The 14,702-nt window shown below is 43.5% G+C and overlaps 2 protein-coding genes across 2 annotated transcripts in view; one reads left to right on the top strand and one right to left on the bottom strand.

Annotated features, from left to right (window-relative positions):
- Nucleotides 1–913: 913 nt before the first annotated feature.
- On the top strand, nt 914–10,658 carry csdc2b (cold shock domain containing C2, RNA binding b). The gene is made up of 4 exons (XM_017481668.3): nt 914–1,081; nt 4,894–5,199; nt 6,001–6,123; nt 9,320–10,658. Exons 2-4 carry the CDS (start codon nt 5,042–5,044, stop codon nt 9,480–9,482), a joined length of 444 nt encoding a protein of 147 aa, XP_017337157.1. The 5' UTR covers nt 914–1,081; nt 4,894–5,041; the 3' UTR covers nt 9,483–10,658.
- Nucleotides 10,659–12,621: 1,963 nt separating this feature from the next.
- The window catches only part of LOC108272846 (phosphomannomutase 1), a 21,798-nt gene continuing 19,717 nt past the window's right edge, over nt 12,622–14,702 (bottom strand). The window contains exon 8 of the mRNA XM_017481646.2: nt 12,622–14,702. This exon is cut by the window's right edge and continues 1,235 nt beyond it. The gene's annotated coding sequence lies outside the window, so the exon portion shown is untranslated.

The following is a 14,702-nucleotide window of genomic DNA, read 5'->3' as shown; positions in this document are numbered from 1 at the left end:
AGACTGGTCCGATGTTGATATGATGCTGTTTTTGGGCCTCAAATAATGCTTTTATGTTTGTAATAATAATAATAATAATAAAATTTATTTGGGAATTCCATCCATCCATCCATTTTGCATACTGCTGATCCTACACAGGGTCTCGGGAAGCCTGGAGCCTACACCAGGGGACTTGGGGAACAAGTCGGGGGAAACCCTGGATGTCAACCCGTCGCAGGGCACAATCACACACATTCACACACTACGGATAATTTGGAAATGCCAGTCAGCGTACAACGGAGGAAACCGGAGTACCCGGAGGAAACCCCCGAAGCGCTGTCTGAACATGCAAACTCCACTCCATTTTAGATCAGTTATCTATATAAATGAATTCCCTCCAGGTTTTCCAGAATTGTACATCCTTGATTGCATTTTACTTTAATATAATTGTGCTTTAATCCATATACACTATACTACAAAAAGTATGTGGACGCTTGACCATCACACCCACATGTGCTTGCTGAAAATCCCATTCCCGATGTATTCGCCCTTTTGCTGTTATAATAAATAACACCTTCTGAGAAGGTGGGTTTCTTCCACGCCAACCTTGGCACACCAGGTCTTCATGGAGCTCACTTTGTGCAACAGATGGAACCGGTTTGGGCCTACAAGGGAAATCGCAAAGCTAAGGCATGCTGAGAGATTCTATACATCTGTGTGCTTCAAACTTTGTGGCAACAGTTTGGGGAAGAACCGCATATGGGCGTGATGGTCAGGTGTCCACATAGTTTTAGCCATACTGTGTATCAGAACCGAATCAGAATCTCTGTGTGGAATCGACTCCCCAGCTCCAACATAAGAAATTGAAGAATCGACTCTTTCTTCTGCTTCTTCTTCTTCTTCTTTTTTTTTTTTGGAATCGACTCCCAGCCCGAGTATGCGATTTGGAACGCACCCAAACACACACACACCCAAACACACACACAGAGTTGGGTTAATGTTACATAACGGTGTGTGTAAGAAGACGTATGAACCCAGGAGCTCGGTTCACGCCTCAGTGAGCGGACATCTTTAAAATAATAAACAATAATAACAATAAACCGTAAGTAATGGGATGCTTATTCGTTTGTTTTCTTGTTTTTAAAACATATTCCTTTACGGTTTCTCTCTTTTGTCGGGTTGAATTGAAGAGATGGGATTGCTCGAAGAAGACTAAAAGCTGAAATGTTATTTAGCTTGCGAATTCACATAAATGTCATCTCTTTTTTTTCCCTTCTTTTTGTCTCACGCGCGTCCGAACATTCGAGAAAGGGCTGATGTTGCTAAGCTACGCGTCCATCGGATTTCTACAAACTACAAATATCACTTTATACACACAAACCTTTATCAAAAAACAAAGAAATAAAAAAAAAAATATATAGGCTTTTTAATTCGCATTATAAAGCAACAAATTGAACGGTGTGGAAAACCTACACCTTAAAATGTTTATTTATTTATTTAATGTTATTTTAACGAAGCGAAAGTGTGGCGGTTTTGTCGTGTTTGAACATCCGCGTCATCCTTGTTTGTTTTGTTTTGTTTTGTATTTCGCATGTATCCCTTGTTATCATGTATTTTTGTGCTGTATAATTCTCTGAGGTGACGTCATATCTCCGTGTTTTATGGATTAAATTCGCGTCACGTTTGTGTTTGGTGCAGTTTAATAATTCACTCAGGGTGGATTCACACACCGATATATATCATGAAACTCGTACAGTCTGATGATGTGGTTCTGGTCATTAGGGTTTACTACAGCAAGCCAAGTCGTGACTTCCGCCTTTCCTCACTGCAGTGACGTCAGAACGCTGCCAGTATTTCACCAGCTGGTAATGACGTCAAACCCCAGCGTGCTGTAACCTTGGACAGCACTTTAATGGTTTTACACGGACAGAAGCGATCTAAGTATTGACCTTATTCTGAATAGGATGTATAATATTCTGATTAAGATGGATTAACGGCACGTCATTACGCCCCCCACGTCACGCCGTCTAACGTTCCCTCCGGAATTCCACGTATTAACATAGAGTTCGTCTTCGTTATGGTACTGTATAAAGTTTTACAGTTCAAGCAGTCGTCTATTAGCACGTACAGCACGACAAATAATTAACTGCACTCGAAGCTTTCGTAAAATAAAAACATCCAAAACTCTGTACGGTCCCGTAACGAAGACCAACTGTATGTCGATACGTGAAATTCTGGAGGGACGGCGTGGTGCGGTGACGTAATGACGTGTCGTCAATCAATCTATGTTCTATAACACGTAAAACGGGAACATGAAAGGAGTATTCTAAAAGCGACTCATGTAAACACCTTAATCACAATATTGTCTTATTCAGAAAAAGGTCAATAATTAGATTACTGCTGTCTATAGTGCACTTGGATAATGCGACTAAAACAGGAATAATCCACGTGTCTTAATTCGATTTGTGTTTACTTCGAGTGTGACTTTAATCGGATTAAGGTCATCAGAAATCGCTGTTTACATGCTAGTTTCTTAATCAGAGTATCGTCTTAATTATGTTAATATCGGAATATTGTTGTCCGTGTAAACGTCCTGTCTGTCCTGATCCTTTGCACATTGCACCCGTGTTCCTGCTCAAACAAACACACGCTCAGGGACTGTTTGCTTTGCTGTTGTGCTGACGACTTGGATCTTGTGTGTCCGAGCATGAAGTGCGCTAAAATGAAAGGGCTAGAAGAGCAGGAAAGGGGGATATTGACGCCATTCTAGGAAGCATTTTTTTCCGGATGCTCTTGTCAGAAGAGACCTGCGAGTGAGGCGAAATCCAGTCAGAGTGCCGGTTGCATCTCCTGCTGAATTACACACACATTGCTTTGTTCTTCATCCATTTATCCATCCGTCTGAAGTAAGAGATTTGTCAGGCTCACGGTGGATTCGGAGGAGTCTATCGCAGGAATATTGAGCGTGAGGTGGGAATACACCATGGAGAGCACCTTGTGGAGCACTAGGGAAGAGGTGGCTCAATGGTGACTGATCAGAAGGTCAGGAGTTCAGGCCCAAGCACCGCCAAGCTGCCACTGTTGGGCCCTTGAGCAAGTCCTTTAACTCCCTCTGCTCCAGGGGCGCTGTATCATGTCTGATCCTGCGCTCTGACCCCAACCTCCTAACAAGCTGGGGAATGTGAAGAGAAGGATTTCATTGTGCTGTAATGCATATGTGACGAATAAGGGATGCTTCTTACCTTCTTACCAACACTTCTTACCTTCAAATAAGTCGTGTACTGCGTATACAAGTGTTTGCTTTAGACCAAACAACATACAGACTTGTTCGCTTATTCCTCATGAGTCCCCATGAAATCGAAATGGAAGTTTTGTGGCTTTTCGTATGAATATGTCAGCCATAAGGTTATCTATGAGACAAGTGTTGCTCTTATAACGTCATTCTGCACTTCAGCTTCTCCACAGATTTTCCGTCCAATCAAACGCGCTCTAGAATTTAAAGTGTCCCGCCCCGACGTTATAAGAATCACCTGGCCGAAGTTGGCGTTCTTGACTCCAAAGACAACCGCTGGTTAGCCACTGCCCACATGCTAACCACTAATTAGCAGTTAGGCTTCTAGGAAAGCATGGGTTTCGCTATCCTGAACCACATGTTCTTGTAAAAGTTCTGGATGTGACTGACTAGTGTTTGGGATGCAGCCTAGCCTAGCATGCTACTCTCTCAGGTTTTTACTGCCTTTACTCATGTCTAATCCTTCCTGAGAGAATTCTAAAAATAAAGGGAGGGAGAAATCCCTCAGTGCCGCAGTGTTGTTCATTGCCACGCTGCTGAAAGCGCTGCCCGCTGTGAACCGGACACAATGGCCACCATTGTGCACTGTCCCATGTGTTGACGTGGGGGCGAGGCGGCCTGCATGTAAACACTCCACCGTTCTGTGCCACACACTGGCGCTTTGTTTATGCTCCCGACAGCGACGTTTCCCCGCCCCCCCTCCCTGTTGGGCACAAAAGCAAGCTGCCTGCATGGACTGAACAGGCGGTTTGACAAGGAGGCTCAACAGGCTTCAGCTGTGTACGCTGTCCCGCAAGAGAACTTTCTTCACCTCGCACGACACGATGTCTGGACGTGACTATGAAAACACCATGAGAAAAATTCACACAGTACCTCATGAAGCAGGTGCACACACGGCGCTCATCATCGCCCAACATTAACTGCCGCTAGTCGCTTGCCAGAACCCTGCACGGATATTCGTTTTCTTTGTACATGTACGACAGTTAAATTCAGGTTTTCAAGAATTCTATGCAAATTAGGTACGATGGGATAAAGCGACAAATCCAAACGATCGTCTCTGGTGATTCCTCGGACGAATCCTATGGTGCGTGCGGTTCGACGTTTCTTCAGTTCCCCCCACACACACGTCTTTTAGTTCCTACCTGTAATTAGTCCCCATTTACTGTTTAGTGCAAAACTTACCCCGTCATACACGACCTCTCGTTACATTTTTATATGGAGAAAAGCGAAGCTTGAAAGGGCGTAGCAGAGATGGTTGTATGTAGCGAGTACAGTTAGCTTGCTTTGCTGAACTGTATATATGTATATAGCTTCTACTGCTTCTGATCGGAAAAACGCTGGACAGGCCACACCCACACACGACAACGGTATCAGAGACAAACTACACGCGTGACACAAAGTGTCTATAGTGTATGAATGGGTGTGTGAATGTGTATGTGATTGGCACCCTGTCCAGGGTGTACCCTCGCCTTGTACCCCATGCTCCCTGGGAGAGGCTCCAGGTTCCCCGTGACCGTGAAGGATAAGCGGTATAGAAGAGCAATGGATGGACGGATCTCATCTCTGTCTATTTGTGTGCCTCTCTCTCTTTTTCTCTCTCTCTCTCTCTCTCTCTGCTGCAGGATTTATGTGTGTGTGTAACTCCGCCTAAAACTCAGCTGGTCTATCACTACGCACCAGGCCAGTTGTAAAAGAAACCTCAGAGTCTTCAGCTTCATCCAGGTCTAACCAGCCAAGCAGTGGACACACACACACACACACACTTGAAGCATGGCGGAACCGGAGCTGAACGAGTCGTCCCTGCGCTCTCCGCGCTCGGCGTCTCACTCCATCTCGTTCCCCTTCATGAGGGAAGGCAGCCACGTGTGGGAGAAAGCAGGGGAGCTGCCCAGCCCTCTTCCCACCAAGCGCACACGCACTTACTCTGCGTAAGGAGCACACACACACACACACACACACACACACACACACACCCAAAAGAATTCGCGAACGAATCCGTCCTCCCATGAGCTGCGGCCAAATCCTGAAGGTGACGCTGAAAAGAAAAGACCCAAAGTGCCTCCAAATACACAAAACAGCATCCTAACGGAGAGATCTAACATTTGATGTTCATGCACTCGTTCCTCTTCAGTTCGGATGTTGTTAATTAAACTGAGAAAAAACTTCTTCTTTTCTTTAGCATGTTTACACGTAGATAATATCTCAGTATAGCGCTGAAACCAAATTTGCACCTTAGACGAGTGTAAAACATGTTTCTGGTGTATTTAAACTTTTTATCTACTCCATGCGGCCAGCAGTTTGATTCAGAAGCTGCTGGTTTTCTACATTTATGGAAGCAAATAAATACAAATGAACAAACTCTGGGCTGTTGCATGAGGTAGTGATTTAAATAAGATAAAAAAAACATCTATCAATCTATATCAAAGAGCTCATTTACCAGAAGGTTACTTTTAGCCCTTAGGATTCAAGATTAAATTGTTATCCCAATGTCCTAATGTTTGTGTTGAAAACAGGTTTTATAAGGGACCCAGTTCAGCTTGAAACAATACTACAAAGGGGCGTGTCCTCTTTCTATGTGTCTCTCTCTCTCTCTCTCTCTCTCTCTCTCTATATATATATATTATCTGATCTAGGTGGTTTGTGTGCAGTATTGTGTGCATGTGTCAATACTGTGTGTGTGTGTAGTGTAAACACTGTTTTAACTCTGTTTTCTCGTCCTCTGTGTCCAGCACGGTGCGGGCGAACTCGGGTCCCGTGTTTAAGGGCGTGTGTAAGAACTTCTCGAGGTCTCAGGGTCACGGATACATCAAACCCGCTAACGGTGGAGAAGACATCTTCGTCCACATCTCCGAGTGAGTCGATAATCATCCAGGGATTAATGTGGTCAGAAGTATCGCTAGTGTTCATTAAAAAAAAAAAAAAAAAAAAAACAGTAAAAAAGATGTAATGTTTCAAACCTTTCTTCTAACAAAAAAAATCACGTTCATCAGATTTTTCTTGTTGTTGGTTCCTGAGGTGTTTTCGAAATACAAAAATTACATTGTGAAACTGAACTAAAGAGAATGTCTGTATTTACAAACCTAAGAATATGAAGAGAGTACTCCACAAGATCATCTACAAGTGTCTCCAACCTTGTTCGACAGGAAGAGACTCGCTGCCGTTACACTCTGAATACTAAGCACCGGTGCATGGCATTGCATGGAAATTACAGTGTGTTGTCATGCATTAGGCAGCTGGAGAAAGTCTTTGGAGGATAATAAAACACTGATCTTGGCCAGCAACACGTATGGAACCAGTACAACATATTCGTAATGGATTCCAAAGAGTGACTGGTTGTATTTCTCATATCTATTCTATGTTGTACTTCTCATGCTGCGCTCACACTGGCACTGATGACTTGCTTTGCTCCAGTTGGCATGGTTTCACCCATAGTGCCAGGCTAATGAGAGATCCAAGACCGTCCACCTGACCACAAATCAGGTGTCTTCACACTGCAAAGAAATTCCGGAGGGAAATCACTTCCCTGAACCTATGGAATTAAATTTGTGAGTAAAGTATAAGCGTAACTTTTTTGAAGAAACGCCGCAATAAGAAATGAGTAAAACACTCTGAAACGGAACAAAGCTTTTTAAATAAACAGGATTCTTTGTTTTCTAAGCTTCCTTTCCGCCGATCGTGGTTCAATCGGAGTTTTCGTTTGCGCGCCGCAAGTTTACTTTCAACATTCTGGAACAAACTAGTCGTGTGGGCGGGGCTTAACAGCGATTTACTGTCATTGGATCGTCGGCTCTCTCACGAGGAAGTAGAGACTTCGGCGGCGTGAATTTCGGAGAGCGTTCTGGATGCGCTTCTCTGAATAGTGCTAGTGTTTGTACTTTGTAGTGGAAATCACTTACTTACTTAGTCAGTGTATTAGTTCGTACAGTGAGGGGAAAAAAGTATTTGATCCCCTGCTGATTTTGTCCGTTTGCCCACTGACAAAGAAATGATCAGTCTATAATTTTAATGGTAGATTTATTTGAACAGTGAGAGACAGAATAACAACAAAAAATCCAGAAAAACACCTGTCAAAAATGTTATAAATTGATTTTGCATTTTAATGAGGGAAATAAGTATTTGACCCCTCTGCAAAACATGACTTGGTACTTGGTGACAAAACCCTTGTTGGCAATCACAGAGGTCAGACGTTTCTTGTAGTTGGCCAACAGGTTTGCACACATCTCAGGAGGGATTTTGTCCCACTCCTCTTTGCAGATCTTCTCCAAATCATTAAGGTTTCGAGGCTGACGTTTGGCAACTCGAACCTTCAGCTCCCTCCACAGATTTTCTATGGGATTAAGGTCTGGAGACTGGCTAGGCCACTCCAGGACCGTAATGTGCTTCTTCTTGAGCCACTCCTTTGTTGCCTTGGCCGTGTGTTTTGGGTCATTGTCATGCTGGAATACCCATCCACGACCCATTTTCAATGCCCTGGCTGAGGGAAGGAGGTTCTCACCCAAGATTTGACGGTACATGGCCCCGTCCATCGTCCCTTTGATGTGGTGAAGTTGTCCTGTCCCCTTAGTAGAAAAACACCCCCAAAGCATAATGTTTCCACCTCCATGTTTGACGGTGGGGATGGTGTTCCAGGGGTCATAGGCAGCATTCCTCCTCCTCCAAACACGGCGAGTTGAGTTGATGCCAAAGAGCTCCATTTTGGTCTCATCTGACCACAACACTTTCACCCAGTTGTCCTCTGAATCATTCAGATGTTCATTGGCAGACTTCAGACGGGCATGTATATGTGCTTTCTTGAGCAGGGGGACCTTGCGGGCGCTGCAGGATTTCAGTCCTTCACGGCGTAGTGTGTTACCAATTGTTTTCTTGGTGACTATGGTCCCAGCTGCCTTGAGATCATTGACAAGATCCTCCCGTGTAGTTCTGGGCTGATTCCTTACTGTTCTCATGATCATTGCAACTCCTCGAGGTGAGATCTTGCATGGAGCCCCAGGCCGAGGGAGATCGACAGTTCTATTGTGCTTCTTCCATTTGCAAATAATCGCACCAACTGTTGTCACCTTCTCACCAAGCTGCTTGGCAATGGTCTTGTAGCCCATTCCAGACTTGTGTAGGTCTACAATCTTGTCCCTGACATCCTTGGAGAGCTCTTTGGTCTTGGCCATGGAGGAGAGTTTGGAATCTGATTGATTGATTGCTTCTGTGGACAGGTGTCTTTTATACAGGTAACAAGCTGAGATTAGGAGCACTCCCTTTAACAGTGTGCTCCTAATCTCAGCTCGTCACCTGTATAAAAGACATCTGGGAGCCAGAAATCTTTCTGATTGAGAGGGGGTCAAATACTTATTTCCCTCATTAAAATGCAAATCAATTTATAACATTTTTGACATGCGTTTTTCTGGATTTTCTTGTTGTTATTCTGTCTCTCACTGTTCAAATAAATCTACCATTAAAATTATAGACTGATCATTTCTTTGTCAGTGGGCAAACGTACAAAATCAGGGGATCAAATACTTCTTTCCCTCACTGTAATTGTCGCTCCAAATCTCACTTGCTGATGAGAGTAAATAGCTGTTAAGCCCCGCCCACACAACAGGTTTGCTCCAGAATCGCGAACGTATGAGAACTCCAGTTGACCGTTTGCGGTTTCAGAGTGTTTTTCTTCTTTCTTGTCGTATACTTTTGTTCGTTTCTAGAAAAGTGACGTTCAATACTTTTGGCACAGATGTAATTCCATGCGCATGTGGAATTCGGGTTAGCTAAATGGAACGACGAGAATGTTCTGATTTATCTTGGGTAAATGAAACACTACAGGCTTGTAGGAGAGCAGCTCTTTGTGATCGGCTCAGGAGCTACGAGTACGAACAGATTTCTAAACCCACGCGTTCCTACTCGCAACATCTCATTGCTTCTATTTGCGTTTCTAGCCCCGCCCACTTTGCGTCGCTAAGGACGTCTGCGCTTCCGGCCGCTGAAGATCAGCAGCTGAATGTCGCTGTCTCTGTAGCAGCTCGCCTTAGAGCATGACCTATCGGTTTCTCTTTCACGCAGCATCGAGGGCGAGTACGTTCCTGTGGAGGGCGACGAGATGACGTATAAAGTGTGTCCCATCCCACCCAAGAACCAGAAGGTGCAGGCAGTGGAGGTGATCATCACACATCTGAACCCTGGAACGAAGCACGAGACCTGGTCCGGCAAGATCATCAGCTCGTAGGCTCCACCTCAGCCTGCTGTTGTCTGGCCCGGCCTGGGGCGGAATCGGGGGTTTCTTTCTTTTCCTTTTTTCTTTTTGTACATTTTTTTTTTTCGGAGTAGGAACACTGCAGGTGAACGAAGGATGGAGGTGATGAAGGAGAAAGAAAGTAGTTGAGCTTCAGTAACGAGTGTCAGAGAACAGGAAGCGACGGGGAAAGTCAGGCTCAGAGCGAGAGAGATTACGGAAATAAAAAGGCGTGTCATGTGATGTCATTATTTAAAAGTGTTACTGGGGAACAACAGGAAGCAGAAAGAACGCGAGAGAGCAGAACAGAAGGCTTTTCAGAGATTACGGAAATAGAAAAGTAACTCGATTTCTTCCTGACATAAAAAAAAAAATAAATTCTTGAAGAGAAGGGAACCATGTTCAAACTAAAAAAACTTACCGGACTGTGAAAGACAAAGTAATGACTCTGGACTTCCTGAAAGTCTTCTGATTGAACCCCTTCTCATAAGCGCTGGTCTTTATTTCTTTAATGTTTCTTCATTTATTTATTTCTTAGCTGGATATATATATGTTTTTTTTTTTTTTTTGTTTGTTTTTTTTTTGTCCGTAGGGGAGGAGCTTCCATTCTGAATTCAGTTGCAGGTTACGCTGGAATTTGAGACTCATATTGCACTCAAAAACTTGAAACCCCAAAAATAACATACTGCCAAACAGTGTACAACTCCCAGAATTCCACCGGGAGCGATTCAGGGTGAACCTTCAGGATTTTCTAGTCCTATTTTGACAAAAAAAAAACCAGTCAGTCAGTCTCACATCACACTTCAACTGAAAGTCCTGAAACGTCTGGTACTGTCGTTCTGACTGTAGTGAATTCATCATGTGGTAGAACCTCGATGGTGAAAGTAGCTCACGTTAGAAACTCTATAATTAAGTCTACTGTTGCGTGTAGTCAGTTTCTCCAACACAGTTTCTATGCATCTTTTCTATGCTTCATTGTTTTGTATTTATTTGATTCGATCATGTTTTTGTACTTAACTGACGACTTGGTTAGTTAAGATTAAAAATAAAAAAAAAAGTTGTTAATTTTAGAGCACTTTTTTTTTCCCCTCCGGTCAGATCACTGTGGCTGGTGTAGCGTCATTTAAGTGTGAAACGAGAGTTAATAAAAATAAAACATTTGATTAGTCACCCTCCTGTGACGCCGCGTGCTTTCTCTTTCCAGCTTTATTCATCGTTTTTACGTTAACGTCAACGAGAACTTCCTGACTTCGACTTCTTACGCGACAGTCTGACCGGTCCGAAGGTGTTCGAGTCCCGTGTCCGTTTGCTTTGTAATGTCACTTTGGAATCATATAAAACGGTGTTTATTTCCCGACGGTACTGTTTTTGGAAAAGGAAAATGCATACGATTTACATTTGATTTCAATGGTGAAAGTTTTTCACAATTTCATGATCCATTTTAGATCGAATCCTTGGGAGTGTCGTCTGAACACGTGCTTCGGTAGAAGTGATTAGGCATGAGGAAAATCTGACCTAACATGGTCAATATCGCAGAAATACAGGGTGTCTCCATACATACAGTAGAGCACTACGTACGCCAGCACCACGGCGGTAGTGCCTTCGTCAGTGGATGTTGGTGGACGTCCACTTCTCGGTCGGTCCGCAACACTTCCAGTCCTTTTGAATTTGTTAATAAGTTTGGCAGCAGTGCTGTGTGTGTGTGTGTGTGTGTGTGTGTGTGTGTGTGTGTGTGTGTGTGTGTGTGATGTGCTCAGCACAAACATACACAAACTAGCGTTCAGCTTCATAAACATCTCGGCCAACGTTTCACAAAACATAAACTAAATAGGTCTCGAACTTCATGAAAAGTCCTCGCATTATCCATCCATCCATTTTGTGTACTGTTTATCCTACACAGGGTCATGGGAAGCCTGCAGCCTATCCCAGGGGACTCTGGGCACGAGGTGGGGGACACCCTGTACCAGGGGCCAACCCATAGCAGTCCTCACATGATTTCCTCCTGTTATTTCTTAAGGAACTGCTTAACGCAAGCTATTTCATGCTTGCGTTCGTTACCTCATCACACTTCCTGCAAGTCCCACAGAGATGGCGGCCCATGTTCTGCACTCTGTCTTGCAGTGTTTACACCGGATACTTCAGGTTGCAACTCAGACTTAGCAATGGACTCCAAGGCCTTGTGATGTTTCTCCTTAAGTTTCAGTCAGAGAGACCTGAAAGTTCAACAACCAAGGCTGGTGGGCTTTTACTCCTACATGTATTCAAACACCTAAAACAACAACAAAACTCCTCACAATAGTTTAAAATGTATTGGTGGGGAAAATCCCCAAATTAGCGCGCGCGTGCGCGCGCGCGCACACACACACACACACACACGCACACACACACACAAGAAGAAGAAAAGATTAAAATAGCCATCGAACCAACCATAAATAAAATTTGCTGAGTGAAAGCTAAATGCATGAATTCGCTAGCACTCCTGCTTCTCAGTAGAAATGCGAGCGGGCGTGGCCACGCCCATCGCTACAGCGTGGGAAATGAAGAGTAAATGGCCGTGAGTTAGCGCCAGTGGATCGTTTGCATTTTCCTTTCCCAAAAGCAGTACTGTCAGGAAATAAACACTGTTTAATACGAGTCAAAACTAATAATTTGACTGTGATCGTTTGCATTTTCCTTTTCATCCCGGCACGAACAGTGCGTGCACGCTGTTTGATTTTTGTCAGGAATGTAGCCTAATGTACAGGAAAGACAAGGTACACGTCACCTCACGTACATTTTGGTCTTCGTTTTGCAGACCGGTAAGAAGCGTCACACGTTACACTTTAATCATAGCCACGAAATGCTGAAGAAAATGAAATGGCAAAATGATGAGTTTATTTTCATCTTCGACACTGATGCTTACACAGAACGTTTAAATAACGTTATTATTGTTTTTTTTTGTTTCATTTTGTCCCCATCTTGGTGCACACGTGAGAAAAGAAAAGGGCAACTGGAGGTTTTACGCATTTTAATTTCAATTTTATCCTTTCACCACAAAATATCCTTTTTTTTTATCCCCCCCCCCCCCCGACTCACTCGCACACACTCACACACACACACACACACACACACACACACACACACACAACACAGATTTACTTGAAAGATTTATTACAACAATGGTGCATTGCAGTAATGTTAAAAATGAACACGTACCATGAAAATCAAAAGCACTACCCCATAGTTATCTCAGGACTGGACTGCTGATCTGAGATCAGTTCATTTCCTATCTACAGCTCCAAACACACACGGATCACAGCTCAGTGGGTGTAGGTGCTTGACCTCATGCATCCTCCTATAGGAGTGTTAAGACTGCTGGGATAAAAGACATGAATTCCATTACAGTACGGTACAGAATCTCTTCGTTCTCAATCCCCACATAAAACGCATTAAAGCAAGGCTACTACACATGCAGATCTGATTTTCTTTTCTCTTTCACGTATCCGACACGCACTCCGTTATTTCTGTACAGTCTTCTTAAATAACAAGAATTAAAAGTTTTAAAAAAATTATTCTCGAAGCTTGACCACATACATAAACCGACACAGCTATTACAGAAAACAGTTCCGTTCGGGGAGATCGTACACTGATATGTCGTCTTATACAGATGTGTAAAACGCACCTTAAATGAAACATGACATCATTTCCTTTACCTCATACCTAGACATAATAATGTAGACATAGCTAAACGGGAAAGTTCCAACAAATAACACAAACTTCCATTACTTGTTAGCATGATTAGCCTTGATTGGTCGACTACATCTGAGGTGAGGATAAACAGTATATACATTTCTTTTTCTTTTTTCTTTTCCCCAGACTGCTCCTTTAAACCCTTCAGCCATTATTCAACAAAAGTTGTGTATCGTCAAACGGTGTTAAAAAAAATAACACACACGGATTTGTGTCCTTATTCGTCAGGTTCACTGTTGGTCTGTCTGTACGATCGAACGCTTTATCAGCGTTTCAGTTTAACTGAACTGTATCCCCCCACCCCCGTATACCTGGGATCTTGGATATAATGCTTAACGCTTTCCTTTTATTGGCGCACCGTCACGACTCGTTCGTTTAACCTGCATGGTGTCTCATGTCAATTAGATGGATAATAAGCGTGTGTAATTTAGGGTGTGTGTTATGAATATGACGGGTAAATAAAGGACTGGTGGGCGGGGCTTGTCACCGTCCATCGTTCGCTCAAATCGCTGTTACTGTTACAGCGGCGTGACGAACCGTACCTAGATTTGTCCGTATGTCAAAACTTTGCTGAACGAGGGTCATCGTGTTACGTGCGCTTCATTCCAAACGCTAAAATTAGTTTCATAATCTACAACAGGATTCATTCCAGTCATACATTCATTGTAAATCTTATTTTATACATCGTGGACCAAATATTAGTCTTTTTTTTTTTCATATTAGTCCCTTCACTGGCTTTAATACTGCGGGAAGCCATACCCAGATTCTCTTTGAAAATAAAATACATTACAACCAAACAAACACGTAATACATTCTGGTTGGTTCTGCTTTTCAGCCAGACGTGTCATGGTCTGGGAGAACGTTGAACACTTTGGGTCGGTCTTGCAGGTAAAATAAGACTCGTCTCGTCCTGAAAGTCACTGTCCGGGTGTGTTTTTGTTTGTTTGTTTGTTTTTTTACAGTGAGATGAAACTGTTAAAGTGCTTTTTCTGGACCAGTTTAGCTTACTGGCTCTTGATCTGATCCCAAATCAGTCCTGAGACTCAGACGCTTTAACCTAACCGTACTCTACACGACTTGTAACGAGTGCTGATCAGGCAAATATCTGACGTTCTTCACAACATAAAGACAGCAAAAATCCTCCGGATCCTGATTCTCTGGGAAAGCAATACGACGCGGTCGTCACGGGACGCAATTAAAGACGATGCAAGACGAACAGCGCCTCAGTGAACGTTTCCGTGCCTCCGCGGACCTCGTCCAATGTCTCTATGGTCCACGGAGTGTTTAGACGTTCCTTCGTTTGCCTCGTTCCTTCTCAGAGCAGTCACTGACCGTTTCCTGTGATCGGTCCATTCCTATCACACCGACACGTATCTCGTACGTGTATGATTTGTGTATGTTTTCAGTCCTAAAAATCCAATCCAACGTCTAAGATCACAAGGCCTCCTATTAGTCTGAAGCGAGATCAGAAGGCTGAAGAGCAGT

Source organism: Ictalurus punctatus, chromosome 12 (assembly GCF_001660625.3).
Source record: "Ictalurus punctatus breed USDA103 chromosome 12, Coco_2.0, whole genome shotgun sequence".
Taxonomy (NCBI): Eukaryota; Metazoa; Chordata; class Actinopteri; order Siluriformes; family Ictaluridae; genus Ictalurus; species Ictalurus punctatus.
This window is presented reverse-complemented; position numbering and strand designations above follow the sequence as displayed.